General features: G+C 43.4%; 2 protein-coding genes and 1 pseudogene across 2 annotated transcripts in view; 1 reads left to right on the top strand and 2 right to left on the bottom strand.

Moving 5' to 3' along the window:
- The first annotated feature begins 1,694 nt into the window (after window positions 1-1,694).
- Window positions 1,695-2,552, top strand: NANOS1 (nanos C2HC-type zinc finger 1). Its single transcript, XM_007469582.1, has one exon. The coding sequence runs from the start codon at window positions 1,695-1,697 to the stop codon at window positions 2,550-2,552; it is 858 nt and encodes a 285-aa protein (XP_007469644.1).
- Window positions 2,553-5,748: 3,196 nt separating this feature from the next.
- LOC103089233 (voltage-dependent anion-selective channel protein 2 pseudogene) lies at window positions 5,749-6,711 on the bottom strand (annotated as a pseudogene).
- A 1,643-nt stretch (window positions 6,712-8,354) lies between these two features.
- EIF3A (eukaryotic translation initiation factor 3 subunit A) overlaps window positions 8,355-20,826 on the bottom strand; it is a 32,776-nt gene continuing 20,304 nt past the window's right edge. Inside the window, exons 13-22 of the mRNA XM_007469581.1 lie at window positions 20,528-20,632; window positions 20,325-20,438; window positions 18,735-18,857; window positions 18,045-18,198; window positions 17,050-17,234; window positions 14,224-14,312; window positions 12,946-13,661; window positions 10,345-10,570; window positions 9,447-9,628; window positions 8,355-8,584 (exon numbers count right to left, since the gene is read on the bottom strand). Coding sequence (XP_007469643.1) covers window positions 8,355-8,584; window positions 9,447-9,628; window positions 10,345-10,570; window positions 12,946-13,661; window positions 14,224-14,312; window positions 17,050-17,234; window positions 18,045-18,198; window positions 18,735-18,857; window positions 20,325-20,438; window positions 20,528-20,632 — 2,124 coding nt within the window. The remainder of the gene's footprint in view (window positions 8,585-9,446; window positions 9,629-10,344; window positions 10,571-12,945; window positions 13,662-14,223; window positions 14,313-17,049; window positions 17,235-18,044; window positions 18,199-18,734; window positions 18,858-20,324; window positions 20,439-20,527; window positions 20,633-20,826) is intronic.

The following is a 20,826-nucleotide window of genomic DNA, read 5'->3' as shown; positions in this document are numbered from 1 at the left end:
CCCTTCTCTTCTCTGGGTCTCATTTTCTTTATCTGTAAAGTAAGATCGGAGTGAATGATCCCAAAGATCCCTTCCACTGCTAACATTCTGACTCACTCATTCATTCTAATGTTAACCTGTGCCAGCGCTAGGTTCTGGACATCCCCTCCTGGGCTATTCTAAACCGGCTGGGCATAGCCAAACCCATCAGCATAGCCTAATGACCACTAATGACGGCTGCAACACCAGCCTCCCAGTCCTTGTTTCAATAGCCACAGCTCCTCCAGAGCGAGGAAGGATAACGCTGCCCTGCCCCATGAAGCCAACCCTGCCTGCCAGCTCAGCCACCAGAGGAGGCGTTTTCCCTGTCCCACAGTACCCTACAAGAATCCTCCCAGTAGCTAATACCTTTCCTACTTTCCATCTTTTTAAAAACTGTATTGCTGCTTCTCCTGGCAAGGACATAACAACCTTGCGGCCACCTAATCAAGTCTTCTGATTAATTTTCAAGTTTTTAGAAAAAAATTTTATTCATTTCAAAGTATTCAACTGTGACGCTGAATACACTGTTATTCAAATTGCACATACATCTAAGATTTTAATACAGCCCCCCGCCCCAGGGTTGGGGGTGGGGCAGGGAGCTTGGGGAGCTACACACACACACACACACACACACACACACACACACACACCAATCACTGTCCTAAGGCCGGAAGATTGTCTGGCTCAGCCCGCATCCCCACCTGTCACCAGCTAAGGGCCACCTAGTCTCGGAACACCTGTTGGGAGGTGCGTCGTGCTGTGGGAAAGTCCTGCGTCCTTCCACTACTTACTAGGCAAGAACCAAAAGCTCTCTGAACCTCTCTGAGGTTTGTGCGAGGATTTCACCCAGTTGAAAGCTCGCCAAAACGCTGTGCAAACGGAAGTTACTTGATTGCTGGGCTACTCTGACTTAAAAACTGCATCCTTAGGTCGCGCCAAGTCTTGCCTCCCCACGTCTTTTCTTGCCGATGCTGGTGAGAAGGAGAGAGGAGAGAAGGGGTTTCTCAGAAGGCAGAAGGCTAGCCCAGGGCACTAAAGGCTGGGAGGTGGGTCTCACCACCAGGCCGAGGGAGATCCAGGCCTGGTCATCGGTTCCAAACCCAGAGAACAAGGAACAGGCTCAGGTTCAGGCGGGCCCCTGCCGCCGCCCCTCCCGTACTCCTCTCCCCTACTTTCCCCACCCCTACCAGCTGCGCGGTAGGGCACGCCCCCTCCCCCGATTCACCAATCAGCGTCCGGAGCGGCGCCCGTGGCGCAGGGGGCTCAGGTCGGCAGCCAATTAGCGCAGCGGCCCGAGGCGGTGCCTCGCCCGCCCACTCCCAGAAGGAAAGCCGCCCCGCAGCTGGCTAGGCTGGCGCAGCGCGTGGGGCGCGGGAGCCGCGCGGGCCGGAGCAGAGCGCGCTCGCTGCCTGCCAGCCCGCCCGCCCGCCCCCCCGCGCGTCCGCCTCCGCTCAGCTCCGCCTCGGTCCGGGGCACGGGCGAGGTGGCCGGGGCGGGGGAGGGCAGGGGGCAGGGCCGAGGCGACGAAGCCGGGGGCGGAGAGGAGCGGGGCGCGATAAAAGGCGGCGAAGCGGCCCCACCCCGAGGCAGGTCGGCGGGCAGGTTCGGCGCGTCCCTTCCGTCCGGCCAGCGCCGGCGGCGGGGAGGCGGCGCGCGCGGCCCGTAGCCCACCCATGGAGGCTTTTCCCTGGGCGCCCCGCTCGCCCCGCCGCGGCCGTGCACCCCCGCCCATGGCGCTCGTGCCTAGCGCCCGCTACGTGAGCTCCCAGCGCCCAGTGCACCCGCAGCCCTTCAGCTCGTGGAACGACTACCTGGGGCTCGCCACGCTCATCACCAAGGCGGTGGACGGGGAGCCGCGCTTCGGCTGTGCCCGCGGCGGGGACGGAGGCGGTGAGGGTTCCCCGCCCTCCTGTTCTTCCTCGTCGTGCTGCTCTCCCCACGCTGGGGCCGGGCCCGCGCTGGGGCCGCCCGACTACGACGAGGACGACGACGACGACAGCGACGAGCCGGGATCCCGGGGCCGCTACCTGGGGGGCGCGCTGGAGCTGCGCACGCTAGAGCTGTGCGCGGACCCCGCCGAGGCCGGGCTGCTGGAGGAGCGTTTTGCCGAGCTGAGCCCGTTCGCTGGTCGCGCCGCCGCCGTGTTGCTGGGCTGCGCCCCCGCCGCTGCTGCCCCCGCCGAAGTGGCGCCGCGCGAGGAGCGGGCCGCGGCGTGGGCGGCTGAGCCCAGGCTGCACGCTGCCTCCGGGGCGGCCGCCGCCCGGCTGCTCAAGCCTGAGCTGCAGGTGTGTGTGTTCTGCCGGAACAACAAGGAGGCGGTGGCGCTCTACACCACCCACATCCTGAAGGGACCCGACGGGCGAGTGCTGTGCCCCGTGCTGCGCCGCTACACGTGCCCCCTGTGCGGCGCCAGTGGTGACAACGCACACACCATCAAGTACTGTCCGCTCTCCAAAGTGCCGCCGCCACCCGCCACCCGCCCGCCGCCGCGCAGCGCCAGGGACGGCCTGCCCGGCAAGAAGCTGCGTTGAGGACCCGGGCTCTGGTCTGCTGCTGCCACCTGACGCCACCAGGGTCGCCGCCTGCTCACTCTCGTATTTGGTCTGCGCACTTTCTCTCCCTTGCTGCTGGGGAGCATGGAGCTCAGCAGCTGGCTCAACTTGGGATGTCTTGGTTTTCTCAAAGGAAGCCGACGGTACTGAGTACTTTCCTGTCGAAGAGTGGTTGAGAGTAGACGCTAAAGTCTTGATTTATCTCTGGTTTGTGCACATCCAGACGGTGAAGGCTGGGTATTTCGCTAACTGAAATGTGGCAACTTAGAGGCGCTGTTTATTTATACGTCGACCTATTTTAGATGCGCATCAGTATGAAATTGTCTCAGTCTAATCTTGGATGTTTAATTTTATGGAGGCACTTTATTAGGTCTAGAATATTTTTTTAAAAGCCTCTTAACTGAACTGGCGATTTTATGGAATGTCAGCAAAATGACTTTTATTGTTTGAAACAAGTAATATTTCTGTTGTCCTTAATCAGTTATAATTCCAGGCGAATCAAGCCCCCCTGCCTGGTAGCATCATTAAGTGAAGGCTTAGTAAACTTTCCAGTATTAGTTTGGGTGGGTGTGCCCTCCTTGTGGCTTGTTTCTGTCCTAGCTGGATGTAGCAGGTAGAATACAGCTCCTTATCCTTTTATGTACCAGATCTTTTATTACTGAACGAGCAACTAGCGTTTTCCACCTTTAAAAGTCCTGCCAAGTTATAATATTGTGTACACACTCGAAAATGGTGCTGTTTAAAAAAACTTGTGCATTTATACAGTAACAGTATGTTAATTCATTAATCTTGCCTTTAACTCTGGTACTTGGCCTTTTGTCTATGCCCCCCACCCCATTCCAGTTTTTCAAAACATCTGTCATCCTTCAGATCAAAAGGGCGTAGTATTAATTCACTGTCTGAATTGCTCAATTTCAGAGTTCCTGAATAGTGGAAAGCTCATTCCAGCTGTTGCCTCTCAAACTAAATGTAAGATGGAATCCTTTGAGCTCTGGAAGGTCAATGTAATAACCTGGGTTCAGGAAGGTTCCACTCTGGGCTATATTGGCTTTAAGCATCACAGGCAGTCCTCAAACTGGTATAAGCACTAATTAAAGGAACTATTGGGGGTGGAGACAAGGAACACAGCCTCTCTCATGTTCCCATTCTCACTGGAAGATGACCCTTTTCTTTCTGGAATCCCACCAGTTATCCATAAATGAGATTAAATCTAATCCTTAGCAAAGGTGCTTGACTCCTACTTTAACCTCCCACCCTCATTTTCAAATCCACTGTAGTGAGCACCACACCATATCTACCATCAGGACAGACACAGAAGGCAAAAGAAATGAATTAAGATGAAGTCATCTGAAATGTATAAAATCACTATCTGAAAACACCAGCAAGAGATTTAGTCTGTAGAGGTTCCAGGAGAGCTTAGCTAGGTTATTAAAAATTAGACTGCTTTCATGGTAAACAACTAACTTCCTCCGCAGCAACTTTGCCTGATTTGAACATCCTTTGAAGCTGCTGTAAGTAACACGGGGCGGGCTTCCCTGGTGGCACAGTGGTTGAGAGTCCGCCTGCCGATGCATGGGACACGGGTTCGTGCCCCGGTCCGGGAAGATTCCACATGCCGCAGAGCGGCTAGGCCTGTGAGCCATGGCCTCTGGGCCTGCGCGTCCGGAGCCTGTGCTCCGCAAACGGGAGAGGCCACAACAGTGAGAGGCCCGCGTACCGCAAAGAAAAAAAAAACACTGGGGATTAGCTATGAGCGTTTATTGGTCAAAGGAAGATGCATGGGCGGGGGGATGGACAGGACTATTTCTTGGTCAGGAAAAAATAATCCACTTGACTAGGCCTAAACTCAAGTAGCTTAATAAAACCATGAAATTAACTTATTTTCTTCAGTTTTGCTAGAAAACATACCAGTTTAAATTAGACTTTTTAAGGAGTTTTCAGGTCAACATGAATTCCTGTTACCTCTTGCCACTGCTCTAATTGTACCTTTTTAAGAGTCATTATTAACTGAGGTGCATTCTCCAGACCAGAAGATATGGTTAAGGTGACATAACCATATCAGCCCCCCAAGTTTGCCTGTTCTCCAGGTAACTTTAACTCCCAGTATTTTAAGCATGAACAGGGAGTATCAGTTTTGCAGAGATATCTTATGAAAAGTTTACTAACCACACTAGTACATTTAAAAGCAACTCTCAATCTGAAACATGTTTTAAACACTTGAAAAGCTAAATTTAGGATAAAAGAAACCCAATTTTTTGAAGTGTTAAAAAGTATCCACGCCGTTGTCTCTGCCCTCAGATCCATCCATATTGACACCAATAATATCCCCATCTAAAAATGCACAAACTGGGCTTCCCTGATGGCGCAGTGGTTGAGAGTCCGCCTGCCGATGTAGGGGACACAGGTTCGTGCCCCAGTCCGGGAAGATCCCACATGCTGCGGAGCGGCTGGGCCCAGTGAGCCATGGCCGCTGAGCCTGCGCATCCGGAGCCTGTGCTCCGCAACGGGAGAGGCCACAACAGTGAGAGGCCCACATACCGCAAAAAAAATAAATAATAAAATAAAAATAAAAATGCAGAAACCACTGGCAACATGGAAGACAGTGAGTAGGTTGGTCGTTCAGCTTTCCTTTGACACCTGTGAATAAACTGGGGGAGGGGGTAAGGCTGTGAGGCCTTGAGAGTGGAAACCTAAGAGCAGGATCACAGCAGCTGCAGACTATTCCGCCTTTACCCTGTGCTCTGATTCCAATACCCAGGACAAAGAACTTGGGACACGCATCTATAACTCATCTAAACAAATCAGCGTAAATGAATCGTCTGCTGCAGCCTATCTGTGGTGGCCCAGGCACAGTCCTGTTCTAGTAACTTAAGACACAGCAGGTTACTGCCCCAAGTGTTTTCAATTGTTACAAAAGACTCTCCTCACAAAAGAGGACCTTTTAAGACTTTCACTTGTTTGAAATCCAGATATTAAGAAAAATTTTTAAAGTTTTTTTTTTTCAGTTTTCATAAAGGTCTATTTCATTTTTGGTGGGTAGCGCATTTAACAGTTAAATACATGTAAATAATGTAGAGGTGACTGCAGGACTGCAGCATTGGTAACTAGATAACCAATTCAACTAGAAACCAGCTAACAAGTAACTGCCTAAATATTTAAAACACAGCTCTTTAGATCATCCTTTGTTTTGATCACCTTCCTGGGTGGAGGTGGGGGAAGCCTGCTGGTGACACTGGAAATACATTAAGGCCCTGTCTTCTGATATCCCAGAGGTTTCTTTCAGCTGGATTAAAGCCTCCAGCTCCAGGGCAAGCCCAAGGTTGTGGCCCCCAGCATTAATGCTCTTCCCATCTGCCAGAGCAGTGTAAGCTTCACACCAGGCCTCAGAGTCTGAGTGTGGCCCATTCCAACTAAACTAGAGTTGTTGACTTTTGCAGAAATGGAAGCAGTGAGATCCAAACGATATTTAGCTGCAATGCCAAAGCGAGTGCAGTTGGTTCCTGATGACCAAGCAAGGTTTACTGAAGTGTCAAGATCTTCACATACTTTTTGATAAACTGATCCTCCAAATTCCATCCCATCATTGACCTTAGTGTGTAGCTGGAAGTCCCCAGTCCTGTAGCCCACTGCAAGGTTATTCCTTGTCAGCTTTGACTTGGCACTATCAAAGGTCATCTGGTACCCAGCAAGCCAGCCCTCATAACCAAAGACTGCTGAACTGCTGAACCATGGACTGCATGTCCAGCGAAATCAAATTCAACACCACAACCAAGGTTTATACATTCCCTCTTGTAAGAAGACTTGATTTTACCACTTTTCTTTCCTGTGTTTGGTGAAAAGGTGGTATCAAATGTCAGTTTCAAACCTTGACAAATCTGGTCTTCAAGAGTGATTTCATAGTATCATCAGTGGTGCACTTTTCTGTGAAAGTCAGACCACACTCACACCATTTATATTTGGTCTCCAAGGTCCCGGTAACTTTACCAGTGTCTGCATTAGATGAACCAGATGTTGAGAATTCCACGCCACTGCATGACTTTGTTTTCACATCCAGTTTCACCAACCCAAAACCAAATCCTTGGTTGAAAATATCTCTGGCAGCTTTGCCAAGGTCAGCATATGATGGAGGAATACACATTGGCCGCGGGCAGTTCTGTCCGTAGGTCGCTATGGCGAGGCCAAGGGGAGAGGTGATCCGGTGGTCTCCCGGAGAGGAGGGGGAGGCGCCGCTGCCACCCCGCTAGCAGCTAAGGCTGCTCGGCTGGCTCGGGATCCGGCTGCAGCTCTAAAGTGGTTTCTATCATTGTTAACGTCCAAAAGGAGAGGCTGCATCTGATTAAGTTTTAAAAAAGCATCAATACTCCCTCTTCTGGCCTTAGGGCTATACCAACAGAAATTCTCACCACTACTCACACCAGGAAGAATATAAGTGCCTATAGCCGCTATAAATTTGCAACTAACATTCTGTGAAACTAATTATGATTTTTCTAATTTCAGGGGAAACCCCAAGATGTACTGCACACACACCGTACTCACAGAGAGGACAGCTTTACAAGGAAACTAAGGGGTTCATCAAGGAACAGAGGAGGACGTTTTAGTGGAAACATCCTAGCCACATTTGCTTTCTGTTATATTTAGGTTATGTTCTTTGATACCCAACAGTGAGAAATTTAACAGCACTGGTAAAAACTCAAGTGAAAAAACCTCAACTGAATACGCAAGCTCAGCATTATAAACAAAACACTTTGACTGTAACCACAAATCAACACTAAAACAAATTCTCTAAGTATTTTATTTACCATTGAAGAAAAAACACAGCAGCAAGTTCTGTGTTGGCTTCAATAAGACCAAATAGTCAATCTTTAACATAGCTACTACACTCCAAAATTGAAGTCAACACAGTCATTACTACAAATTACTTGGTGAAAGAATCTATCCCGAAGAGAAAGGAAATTAGGAAAAACAATTTAAACAATTCCTCCAAACCACACATTTATAAATATCGTCATATTTAAAATGCTTGAAAGGCATGAATTCTCCATAAATGGAAAAGCGGTTTGCTATTGGCAACAGAAAAAACTCAGCAACAGTTTACCAAATGCTTTAAAATTTAAAAGCTGTATGTATCTGTTCTGGATTCACACTTTAGCAGTATTCTTGTCATTACAATAATGACTGCAAATTGGTTTATACTTACCTTCTCTCAAGTAAAATCTACCGAAAATTCCTCTGTATCCGGTGTGTTTAATGTTTACTGCACTTACAGTAAACCTAAAAACTTTCTAAATTTAGTAAATAGTAAATACCTCAAAATACCTAGAGGTATGTCTCAACCGCTAGTGGTGTGAGAATTGTTTCAGCTCTCTGCTTTAGCATCTTCAAATACATTTTCTATAACAGAATCCTACTTCATTCCAAATTAATATCAGGTATTTCGAAATCAAAAGAAAAAAGATCAGTTCTATACCAAGATACAGGTGTTACTGAATACCTGAAGAATTCCCATTTTAAATTTATTTTTTTGTTTTTCTTTTTTGTAAACAAATGATTGATGAAACAATGCAACACCTCAAATTCCAAAAAATGGCATGGTTTTCCAACCTTCTGTGGATACGGTGCATGATCAACCTATTACATAGGGTTAATACAAGTTCATGCTTTTTGTGTTATGGTGAGACATTAAAGAGTCCAATTTAGACTGGTTGAAGCACAAGTATAATAATTCCTTGAATGTGATCAAACCTATGTAAAGACATGAGTCTGAGTCCATTATCTTGAGATTTAACGTCGTACTGTGGTCCATCCATCTTCATCAGTCTCATTTTTAGTGCGACGAAGAGATTCCCTATCTTTCTCAGCTCTCCATGAGGTCTTCTCTTTTTCACCTTCTCTGTCTCGGTCTCGATCTCTTTCTCGATCTCTTGAAAGAGCTGCAGGAGGAGCACGACGAGGGGCATCCCGCTCTTCTGCCCGGTCATCTTTCCTGTCATCAGCACGTCTCCAAGAACTTACTTTTAATTTAAAAAAAAGGAGAGAGAATAAATTTGTACTGTATGCTATTAGCTCAGACTAAACAGAACTGAAGCAAAAGGAATGCCTCAAATTACTCGGAAATCCTGTACTGAAGATAGTGATAGAGAATCATTAAAAAAAAAAAACAATAAAAGCTAAATACACTTTAATCATTTTGATACAATTTCTGAAGAGCCTTTAAAACAATATACAGACTTAGAAATATAAGTTTGCAAGCAAGAAGAAATCACCAGCCTGGGAAGTGTCCTAATTTTTTTTTACGTTTAGGATAAGATGACAAAAATCTGGCTGAATAAAAATTTTTTTCAAGGATTTTTGGCTCCTGTTGAAGAAGATTTAACAGCAAATAAATGAAACAATATATTTCATTACGGCTATCAAAGAAGAAATACCCTTACAATCTGGTTTTAACAAACCAAATAGTAAAAGCTTGGGAGGCAACTACTTAAGTGCTACGGTCATTTTAAACAAAGCATTTTTTACTAAAGCTTCCATTGTTACAATTCCAGAGAAAGAATTTTTTACACTTTGTGCTTATCTACCAGGACCTTACCTCTTTCCTTCTTTACATAAAATAAACTCTTTTTGTAAAATCAATACAGGTATTGCTTACTACACCACTAAATTAGTCTACTACTATACTTTAAAGATGAGCTAAACTTCACAAAGCAACCAGTGTGTAAGTTTGTGAGAACCTTCAACTCTAAATGAAATAGAAGATCTACTTGTCCATCTTGTTTTTGGTGTTCATATAAAATTTAAGACATAACAAAACCCTGAATTCCCTCATATATTATGGCTCTCCAGGGTTCAGCGGTCATACAGAAAGAACATCTCTACCTTCCTCACGCTCTGGTCTGAGAGGAGGTCCTCTTCGGTCTCTGTCATCTCGCCTCTCTCTCAGATCACGGCGCTCATCCCTCTCCCGACGGCGGTCATCCCGCTCCCTGTCGTCTCGACGACTTGCATCTCTCCAGCTTGAAGATTCCTCAGCTGGTCCTCTTCTCCAGCCAGCTTCATCCCTGTAGCCATTCAAAATGACACGTTAAGTTCTGTCATTAGACTCTACGGGTTAATTTTAAGTGAATATATCACATCCAAGTTAGCAAATAGTAACAAGAATAAAGTTTAAACTCGTGACTTGACCTCAAACTGATGCCTCAAGGCATGGAGGTCAAATGAGAACACCTGGCTCTGCACTGTCCAACACAGCAGTCATTACTCATTCCAAATGCTCAACAGTCAAACCGTGACTGCTGGTTACCAGACAAACATTACATATACAGGACATTTTCATCCTTGCAGGAAACTGTACTGAACTGTACTGGTCTAGATTAGTACAAAGCCACTTTGACCAGAGGAAGTAAGCTAAAATTCTTACTACTAATAACAGTAAAGAGGCTTTTAATAATTTAAAGGCAATAAACTGACCTCAACCACAAGGGAAAAGCAAATGGCAGTGAAGAACCTCGACTGGTTCCACTGCCATAGAGCTACACAGCCCACAGCCAGCCACACAGCTCCAGCCTCCATGTCCTCACTCTGTAGAGAGGGAACTGGTTCAATTAAGATGACCTCTCATTTTTTTTAAATCTACACTATGATTCTACTAGATAAATTGGGGGAAGTGAAGGGGATGAGCACCATTTTTCAAAAATAGTTGGGAATGCCTAAGAGAGCATTAAAAGAATCCTAACTGTAATGCCACAGACACTTTTTTTAAATTAGAATATCAAACCTCGGCCGTCTGAAGCGGTCCTCTCGATCCCCATCTCTCTCTCTGTCCCTCTCCCTCTCCCTCTCTCTGTCTCTTTCTCTCTCCGGGTCCCTGTCGTTCTCATCACGATCTTGATTATCTCGGTCTCTCTCTTTTTCCCTATCCCATTCACGGTCTTCTGATGGTCTCGATTCTCGAGGTGGACCCCAACTCTCTTCTCTGGCTTTTTCTTTCTCTCTCCATCCACCTATGTTTTTTAAAAAAAGAAAAAACAATTTTCCACTCAAGAAACAGATTGGCAGCCATAAATCTTCATGTTAACCCATCACCATTACAAATGCTAATTAAGACACTACCTCATTTTTAAAACACCAACTAAATTCATTTACCTCATTTCATGGAACCACCAACTCCTATTTATGACTACCTATTATTGTTTTTCTAACATATAACATATAGGAACTTTTATAGCCTGGGTTAAATGTTCCATATGCAGAGATTTCAGGTATAAAAATCTGTTCTGACGGTAAAGACAACTCATTTAAGCAGAAAACTCAAAGGGTGAGGGGTAGGATCTAGATCTCTGAGGCAGAAACCCAATTACTAGTTCATTTATACTTTGCAACATTTTCAAAACCTTTCTAACTAAAGACTCTTTCCTTTCACATTCATGCCCCCCACCATTTACCACCCATAAAAAGTCCTGAAATAAGGATAAATCCTTTGGCCCTGCTCAATATCTCACACTTAGCCATGGGATGTCCAAATCTAGAAACAATATATACATGTACACACACATACGCACGCACGCACAAAAAGAAACCAAAGGAAGCAGAGATTTCAATGAAAATGTATTACAGCTGCAAGACTAATAATTGTTATTGTCACTAACATTTGTATTACTGTGTGCCACAGAACTAGTCTAAAGCCTCTGCCTGTATTAGCTCATTCAATCCTACCCATAGTGCTGAGCTAAGTAGATTATTCCACACTTGCTAATTTGCTACTTGCTAAAATCTATAATCCCAAAATTAATACTCTAGCACTTTTACAAGTCACTCGCAGACAAATACAGAGTGGCAAAATATTTGAGTCGCCTGACGGGCCTGTTCTCAGCTGAGGTCAAACAACACAATGCTGTCTTCTTGCGGCAGCTCTCCTACTTTAAACAGTAGCCTTTTGGTGATCTAGTTAGTGCCACATTTTCACATTTTTGTGCTTTCTGTTGGTGATTTCAGTTTTTAAGTGCACCACCAGCCCTATGCCCCAGCAGTCCCAAGCACAAGAAGGCAATATGCCTTAGGGAAAAAATAAATTTATTAGATAAGCTTCTTTCAGGAATGAGTTACAGTGCTGTTGGACGTAAGTTCAATGCTAATGAATCAATAATATACATTAAATAAAGTGTCTTTAAACAGAAAAATAAAACAAGGTTATGTGTTGACTGCTTGAAAAACTGACCAGAGGGCTCACAGAAACCTAACCTGGTACTTCCCTTAAGAGCAATGGTTCAGTATTCACTGACTTTATATTACATTAACTATCACGAATTAATGAGAATCTACTATACTGTTATCCCCATTTTACACAAGGCACAGAAAAGTTAGGTGGCTTTCTCAAAGTCACAAAGTTTCACAGTGGAATGAAGTGAGAAGAAACACAAGTATGCCACAGAAACCACTAAGGATAAAGGGCAGGAAGCCGCTCAAATTTGCATTTAGAACAAATTACAATGGTTACTGAAAAGATGTAAGAAAAAGGATGAAAGAGCAAAGAACTCCCATCTTATACAATCAGATGGACAGTGGTGCCCCTGAAGTGTGTGTGTGTATTGGAGAAGGGGGGGGGTTCAGTTTTGATGGGTTGAGTTGCAAGTGTCAGTAACACTTACAGGTGCAATATAAAGTTGAAAACACAGGTCTGAAAGTAAGGGGAGAAGTCATCTGGAGAAGACAGTGACAGAAGTCACAGACCTGTACATATTACTCAAGAATAATAAAAAGTATGAAAGGATGAGCAGGCCTAAGACTGATGAAGTAAAGAAATGGGCTCCTCTCATGAACATAATCCCATGGTTGACGAGTACAGATAAATGTTTAGTTAAGTATATTTTGTTTTTCATTATTTATATGAGGAGGCTAGTCCTCCAGGACAGAACCTGAAGAACACCGACACTCAGGGACGGGTACAGAAGGGTGGGCCCTCAAAGAAGCAGTCAACAAGGAAGGAAAATAAAGTGCATATATCACTAAAGCAGAAAAGGGGGTGAAGCTAGTTGTTTTGGTGTGAAAGATCTCAGAGGCAAGCTTTTGACATAAAAGTCACTGCAGACATATTCAAGGAAAGATAAAAGACCAGTTTATCTAAAAATAGTAACATGGCCCAACCTGTCATAAATCTGTTAAAATTTCACTTTTTTCATTTGAAAAGAACACTTCTTACTTAACAATCAAACTGTAATTTGTCACCTGAGATCTGATCTCCTTGTTTGAAATAACTTGCTATCCTCTACAGAACAGTGGAGATTAGCTGGTGTAGAATTTCACATTGTATTTGCAAACACATCCAGCAGATTACATCTATGAAGCATCCAATCTGGTTTCTTGAATACCAGAATTTTACCTGGTTTGACAAATGGTCTCCAGGGACCAGGTCTTGAGTCATCAACCCTTCTGGGAATCCGATCGTCATCCGCCCGTCTTGAGATCCGATCATCATCCGTGTTTCTCCAAGGCCCCCTGTCATCATCTGCACCGCGCCTGGAAAATCTGTCATCATCTGCACTGCGCCTGGAAAATCTGTCATCGTCGGTATTCCGCCAAGGTCCTCGATCGTCATCCAGCCCACGCCTGGGACCCCGGTCATCATCCACGCCCCGCCTGGGACGGTCGTCATCAGCGTTCCGCCAGGACGACCTCTCCTCATCCGCACCTCCTCGGCGCAGCCCCCGGTCCTCATCCATCCCACGCCTAGGTCCTCTGTCCTCATCAGCTGTTCGCCAGCTTCCTCTGTCCTCATCCAGTCCTCGTCTAGGTGGTCTGTCATCATCCACCTGGCGCCAGCTAGCCCTGTCTTCATCGCCAATTCGTCTGGGAGGCCTGTCTTCATCTGCATTACGCCAAAAAGGCCGGTCATCGTCTGCCCCTCGGCGAGAGAACCGATCTTCATCAGGACCACGTCTTGGGCCTCTGTCGTCATCCATGCTACGCCGGGGAACCCGATCATCGTCTGGTCTAAGAGAGGACTCTCTCTCTTCATCATCCCCCAAACGCTTTGGTCGATCTTCATCTCTTCTTTGAGGCCTCTCTTCATCCCGCCCTTCTCCACGTCTCCACTCCCTACAGAGTAACAAGCCAAACATCTTTAAGAGTAAATTTTCTTAAAAGCAGGTGATCTTTTTGGGAGTGATGTTACTCACTTCTAAAAATCACTTCAGTCTAAATTCATTAATCCTACTCCTAAAAGAGTATGTTCCACTAAAAAACAACACAAAATCCAAAATCTTACAACAACAATTAATTAAACCAATAAGCAGACAAGTGCCTTTAAAAGGTTATCTGCACTTTATGAGAAATACCTTAGCAATTTCTAAATCTATTACTACAAGCTTTCTAAACGATGAGAAAAATGTTATGGAACTGTTCATTCTTACTCTAACTTCAATACTATTAGTTTAGGGAATTAAAAAAAAAAAAAAACTGAAGCACATATTTCCCAAGATATTTATAAGTCAGTAATTACAGAAGCACGGAAGCAAACATTTCAGTAATAGACATGTGTACAATTCTTCATGAACTCCCTTTTCCCCACCCCTACAAAATAAACCAAATGAGAAAAACACTGGTAAGATGTTAACAGGATCTATGATTTGTTGGTACTATTTTCCTTAACTCTACTTACTTCTCTGGTGGGCCTCTTCTCCACTCAGAATCTATTTCAGGTCCTTTTCTCCATGTGCCTTCTGAATCTCTATCTCCCCAACGAGGGTCCTACATCGAGCAAAGTTAATGAGAGGCACTACATTAGCAACACTACTGATCAACATATAAACTGAACAGGAATCTCAAAGAGCCAGTAACAAAAGGACAAAGAGATGAAAAGAATAAGTGAAACATTAAAAGAGATGGACTGTGAAAGGCCAGAAGAAAAGGAGAAAAAATTTCCCTAAGTTAAGGAAATTCTATCTGCTCTAAGTAAATTGAATCCTGACTGATAGGGCACACATGCCAAAACGGGTGAATAACAGACCATATGCTCAGAGCTTCCAAGGAATAAAGCAGAGTATCTACAAAAGTAACAAGACTAAGACTATTATCAAGAACCCTCCTCCCATTATGTACTAGGACAGTGAGCACAGGTCTCTAAACTTCTGGAGGAGGATGACTTTGAACTGGCCAAACCAATGAACCATTATTCAACTGAGAGAGAAAAACAAAACCTCTTTTGAGACACACACAATACTACTTGATAAAATATACACTACACAGGGCTTCCCTGGTGGTGCAGTGGTTAAGAATCCGCCTGCCAATGCAGGGGACACAGGTTCAAGCCCTGGTCCAGGAAGATCCCACATGCCGCAGAGCAACTAATCCCATGAGCCACAACTACTGAGCCCGTGTGCCACAACTACTGAAGCCCACATGCCTACAGCCTGTGCTCCGCAACAAGAGAAGCCACCGCAATGAGAAGCCTGCATACCACAACGAAAGAGTAGCCCCCGCTCGCCGCAACTAGAGAAAGCCCGCACACAGCAACAAAGACCCAAAGCAGCCAAAAATAAATAAATAAATAAATATTTTAAAAAACACTATACAAAACAACTTATCTGCAAAGGGGAAAAGGTGATAACAGTGTAAACATATTTTAAACTAAATCATGTTGCCAACAAGGTTGTAAAACTGTTAAATGATTTCTAAATAGAGAGAGATTAGCACTGTTTTAATGCACTGGAGGCAATAAAAAGGTGTGCTCAAAATTTTGTTTTGTTCTGAAGAGAGGGAAGAGTTCTCAAAATTTACAGGCTGCGAGTTTAGACTTTGAAAAGAACAGATGGTAATCACTAAAAGAATAGAGAAAAGCACAACAAATGAGCTGAGAAAACTTCTGAAGTTTGGCTTAAAGAAAGGAAGGGGTGAGTGGCAGGGACATGGAAGCAAATAAAAAACACCAAACCAAATGTCAGGAATAAAGCCGCATATACTAGTTACCATGTTAAACATTAACAGATAACTAAAGACTCTCCAACTGAAAGGGAAGAGGGGGGCCCACAAACAGAAACAACAAAAAAAACGATGAACACAGAATTTCAAAAACTAATGAATTTCAAAAACTAATGAAAAGAATTAGAAACCCATAACCACGGGTGATTTACCTCATCTACTTCAGAAGATGAAGCAAATTAACAGGATGTAGCAAATCAAACACTGTAACTCTGATTTCACACATACAGCACTTTGTGCCCAACAGAAAAAGAATACTCATAGAAATCAGCACCAAGAATAACAAAACTAAGAATCTATATATTATAAAACAAATTGAAGGCTACACAGATAACTAGTAGCAGGTCCTCCAGTAAAGTTAAGCATTTAATAAAAGTGTGGCACAGATACCTCTAGCTACTCACCTCTAACCTTAAAAAATAAGCAGTATTTTACTTAAAGGGCAGCATGGACACATCCCAGGAAAAACAAAGAGCATGCAGGCAGATGTCACAGACACGATAAAGCATAAAACTAGCTGAGAATAGCTAAAGTATAGGTGACTAAGAAGAATATGGTGATAGATGAAGCTAATGAAAAAAGCAATAAACATAAAAGGCCCTGACTGCTAAGGAATGTTTTTTACCTTTGGCTCTAAGCAGTGAGTACCACTCAAAGGAAGGTTTGAAACCAAGAGCAGGGCTAACAATCAAATATGCATATTATGAAAAACCAAGCAGGCCACTGTATAGAGGAAGATCTGAAGCTGGGCAAGATTACGATCAGGGAAAATAGTTAAGACCAGTAAGTAATACAGGCAAAAGAAACAATCTGAATTAAGGCAGGAGCACAGGGACAGAATGGAGAGAGAGGGGTTCAAAACACTGTGGTTAAGTAGGTACAATGCCACCACCACAGAGGGAATTAAAGAGATACCCCCCTTTACACAAGATAAAGTGAGAAACACAGGTCAGTTTTGGACATGAATGCATATTAAAAATAAACATTTAGACCAGCATTTGAATCACCTGGTACTCTTGTTAAAATGCAGACTCTGAATCAGAAGATTTGGCATTGGGCCTGAGATTCTGCATTTCTACCAAGCTCCTAAAGGGATGTTGAATACTGCTGGTCCCCCAGATTCATCTTTGAGTACCCTCACATCATCCTCCTAATTCACAGTAACTCCTTTCAGGGAACCAAAACAGTCCCTCTTCCATACAACTGTGTTACTTTTTGTCAAATACTTAGTTTCATGGGATTAGTTCTTACAGAATTAAGTATTCTAAACTGAAGCCTATTATAAAATCCAAACTTTTGCTAAAACAACTCTAATCCCCTCCCCACTGCCCTAGGAACCTTCTGTCTTTGGGAAGACAAAGCAATACCAGACTTAAAAAGAAACGTGAATAATGTGATTTAAAACACCAAGCCCAGACACTGACACGTGCACTGACCAAACGCATCATGCAAGAGACCTGGCTGATAAACACACATCACATAAAAACAGAGTGATGTCTATACTTACCTTTCTAGAAAGTGAATCATCACCAAGTCTTCTCTCCTCTTCTCTACGACGTTCCCTTTCTTCAATTTCCAACTCCCTTTGGCGTTTTTTCCTTTCAACTTCTTCTAATTTCTTTACCCGCTCCTGATATTCTCGAAGCTCCTCCTCACGTTTCGCCCGTTCAGCACGCTCTCTCTCTTCCCGCTCTGTACAACGTATCAGGTTATAAAGTGTGCCTCCTACCTGCACGCTTCCCCTAGTGCTAGGTCTACTTCTCTGGTATTAAAGAGGCAGCGTAAGGTGGAAGGAAATTCTTTTTAAGAATTTTAAAAGAGTTTAAAATCAATTAAACTTGAATATCAGAAATATTCAAGAAAACAAGTATTATGCCACTCAACACAACTAAAGGAGAATCCCTCCCCCAACTCCTGAGCATCTGGGATGCCAGATAAAGGATCATCTGAGAGACTTCATCTGGCATGTGTTGCTCAATAAATGTTAACACTATACAGACTACAGTGATAAAAAACTAAAAGGCAGAATTTTTAAAAGAACACCAAATACGTGGACATAAGCTGGCAGAGGACCTAACACCCTCACAGATAACAAACTGCAGAAAACTACAAGCTGGGTTGTCAGAACCTGAGAACTAGTTAGCTGCAGTTAAGAAGCCAATCACCGGGCTTCCCTGGTGGCGCAGTGGTTGGGAGTCCGCCTGCCGATGCAGGTGACACAGGTTTGTGTGCTGGTCCGGGAGGATCCCACATGCCACGGAGTGGCTGGGCCCATGAGCCATGGCCGCTGAGCCTGCACATCCGGAGCCTGTGCTCCGCAAGGGGAGAGGCCACAACAGTGAGAGGCCACAACAGTGAGAGGCCCGCGCACCGCCAAAAAAAAAAAAAAAAAAAAAGCCAATCATCTTGGTTCCACATTCCTCTATTTTCTAAGTAAGACTGTATAAACTGGACCTATCACCAGCCTTCCCATATACCTCCAGTCTGTCTATATAGTTTTACCTTTTAGCATTTTTTCTTCTGCCCTCCTCTGCTCCTCCTCTTCCTTTTCTCTATAATAGGTTATTCTTCGTTCTTCTTTACGTTGTCTTTTACGTTCTTCCAAACGATTATGCCTTTCTTCTGCTAATCGCTCTTCAAACTGTTTAAGTTTTTCCTGTAATTGAATGGTTACCAAAAAATAAAAAACAATCAAATTTTCAAGGGCTACAAACTGGCAGTAAGTTTTAAGTTTACAAAATCATTCCAAGTTTCGTGGAACCACAGAAAGCAACCTTTAAGTATAAAAATCAAATTTCCAAATGACTGAAGTTCTCGCATGCCAAATTTTTTAAATTTTGAACTGACAATATTATCTATACCCAGTGGGTTTATTTTTATACAATAAATCAAATGATTAAGTCAGAAACTAAGAGCAGGACACTTTGATCTAGTTTTCTCCTTTCTGAATCAAAGAAAGCTTGTATCAAAAGCAAATTTTATGCAGTCCACTTTCACCTTCAGAAAAATTTGTTCATAGTGATGGTTACTTGGCCTATAAAATAATTTCAAGATACCTCTATTAAAATATTATTTGAATAACGATTATAAATGTTAGCTCAAGACAGAATGTACCACCAGGTTAAAGAAGAATCCTTAAAGTAAAACCCAAAAGCTCATGAATAGATGTTTCCCTGAAACCAGTAAGTTCACCTCATAAACAGACTGTCGTGCTGCCTTGAGCCGCATTACAAATAAATCTCTGTCTTCAAGCATCCGTGACATTCGGTTCTTATGTTCAAGAGCCTTTTCCCGTTCTAGCTGCATTGTAGTAATCTGCAAGTACATGATACAAAGTTAAATTTCAATGTATTCATTATCTGCTTACTAATTTAGCCCCAATTCCTGACAGATATTCTTGAAGAATTACAGGAAGTTCCTTTGCCCCTTCCATTCTGCCATAAAAATGGAAGGGTAACACATCCCTAGGAAGACAATCAGGGACAGAAGATGGATAAAGACAACTTGGAGCATCTGTAAGAAACAGTTTTAACCCCATGGTACCACAACATTTATAGAGGAAAAACTGAAATGTATATAGTAAAACAAAATAACAAATACCTCATGGTATAATAGGCACTATGGCTTTATTATTTAACGCATTTTCTTCCTTAAAAACAACTGGAGGGCTTCCCTGGGGGTGCAGTGGTTAAGAGTCCGCCTGCCGATGCAAGGGACACGGGTTCGTGCCCCGGTCCGGGAAGATCCCACATGCCGCGGAGCGGCTAGGCCCGTGAGCCATGGCCACTGAGCCTGTGCATCCGGAGCCTGTGCTCCGCCACGGGAGAGGCCACAGCAGTGAGAGGCCCGCGTACCGCCAAAAAAAAAAAAACTGGAGGTTAAGGCAGGATGAATTACTCACATAGGAAAGCTTTTCCTTTGTGCTCCAAGTGAAACAATAAAAGGTTTCAGGGCACATGGAGCAAATCCTAGCTGGTCTGTAACACTTTTATTTTTCTAATTTCATACATTTAAAGAATTACCACACAAATTACAACTTCTAAAAAAACTGGAAAAACTGGCAACACTAGGCCCAGAATGACAACAATCCAATGGAACCAAGGAGGGGCAGCCTCCATAGCTGTGTGTTGTCTCCTGCTTGTGGTTATTTTAACCAGAATGAGGTCACTCGTTTTTACTACAAATGTGGCTGCTACAAGCATTTGCAAATGTTGCTTTTGTATCGTTAGGTAAATACATACAAGACAGACTAACAAAACTACAGAAGGAGCTGCTTAGTCACAAAAAAACAGACTGTATCACTCCATCTATAAGAAATATCCAAAACAAGCAAGTCTAGAGACAGAAAGGAGATTAGTGGCTGCTGAGGGAGTGGAGAGAAAACGGAGTGACTGCTAATGGGTATGAAGTTTCTTTTGGGGTATGTTCTAAAATTAGGTTGCACAATTCTGTAAATACACTAAAACCATCAACTGTACACTTTAAATTGGTGAAATACGTGGCATGTGAATTGTATTATGCAGCATGTGAATTATATGGCATGTGAATTGCTGTTTTTTATTTAAATAAATTTTTCAGCTATCCTTTGTATTTTACAAGTTTCATTTTTTAATCTCCATCCTGAAAATTTGTCTGTCTACCAATCTGTTAGCATGCAGCCATTAAAGCACCATATCTGGCAAAAGAATACAAAAATCAATTTGAAACCCTGTTCCCATTACTGGCAGAGGACTTAATTATAGCTTACAGTCTGAAAATATTATAATTAAATGAAAACCTTACTCTCTCTTCTTCTTGTTGTTCCCACAGATCCATGTCTCTAATTCTCTGTTCTTCATAAGCACTCTTTATCAAAGGGATTTCTTCCAAACGTTTAGCTCTTTCAAAGTAGTCAATCTGAATGTCATGAAAACAAGTATTGTTAAAAAAAAAAAAAAAATTCTTTTAAACATGGCATGTTAAAGTTCACCAGTTCTTTCATTTACCTTTTTTTCTTGATTCTTTAAGCGTTCCTGAAGTTCCTTCTTTTCTTTCTCCAGTTGTTCAACCTGTTTAGCCATGATGAAATCGGGATCCAATTCTTCAAGGTCCTGAAAAGTAATATAAACACACCATAATTAATAAGAGTATAAAAGAAGTGCATAGCAGTCAATATGGAGCACCATTTCTTTCTAGAAACGTATGCTAAATACTTTCTTTATAATGGGCAAATGTTTGCAATGGGTAAATTCAGGCAATATAAAAATGTTTTAAAATAGCCTTATTTCCACTTGATTGTAGGGAA

The sequence above is a fragment of the Lipotes vexillifer genome, unplaced genomic scaffold, assembly GCF_000442215.2.
Source record: "Lipotes vexillifer unplaced genomic scaffold, Lipotes_vexillifer_v1.1 scaffold240, whole genome shotgun sequence".
NCBI lineage: Eukaryota > Metazoa > Chordata > Mammalia > Artiodactyla > Lipotidae > Lipotes > Lipotes vexillifer.
The sequence above is the reverse complement of the archived record's forward strand: the minus strand, read 5'-3'. Positions and strand labels throughout refer to the sequence as shown.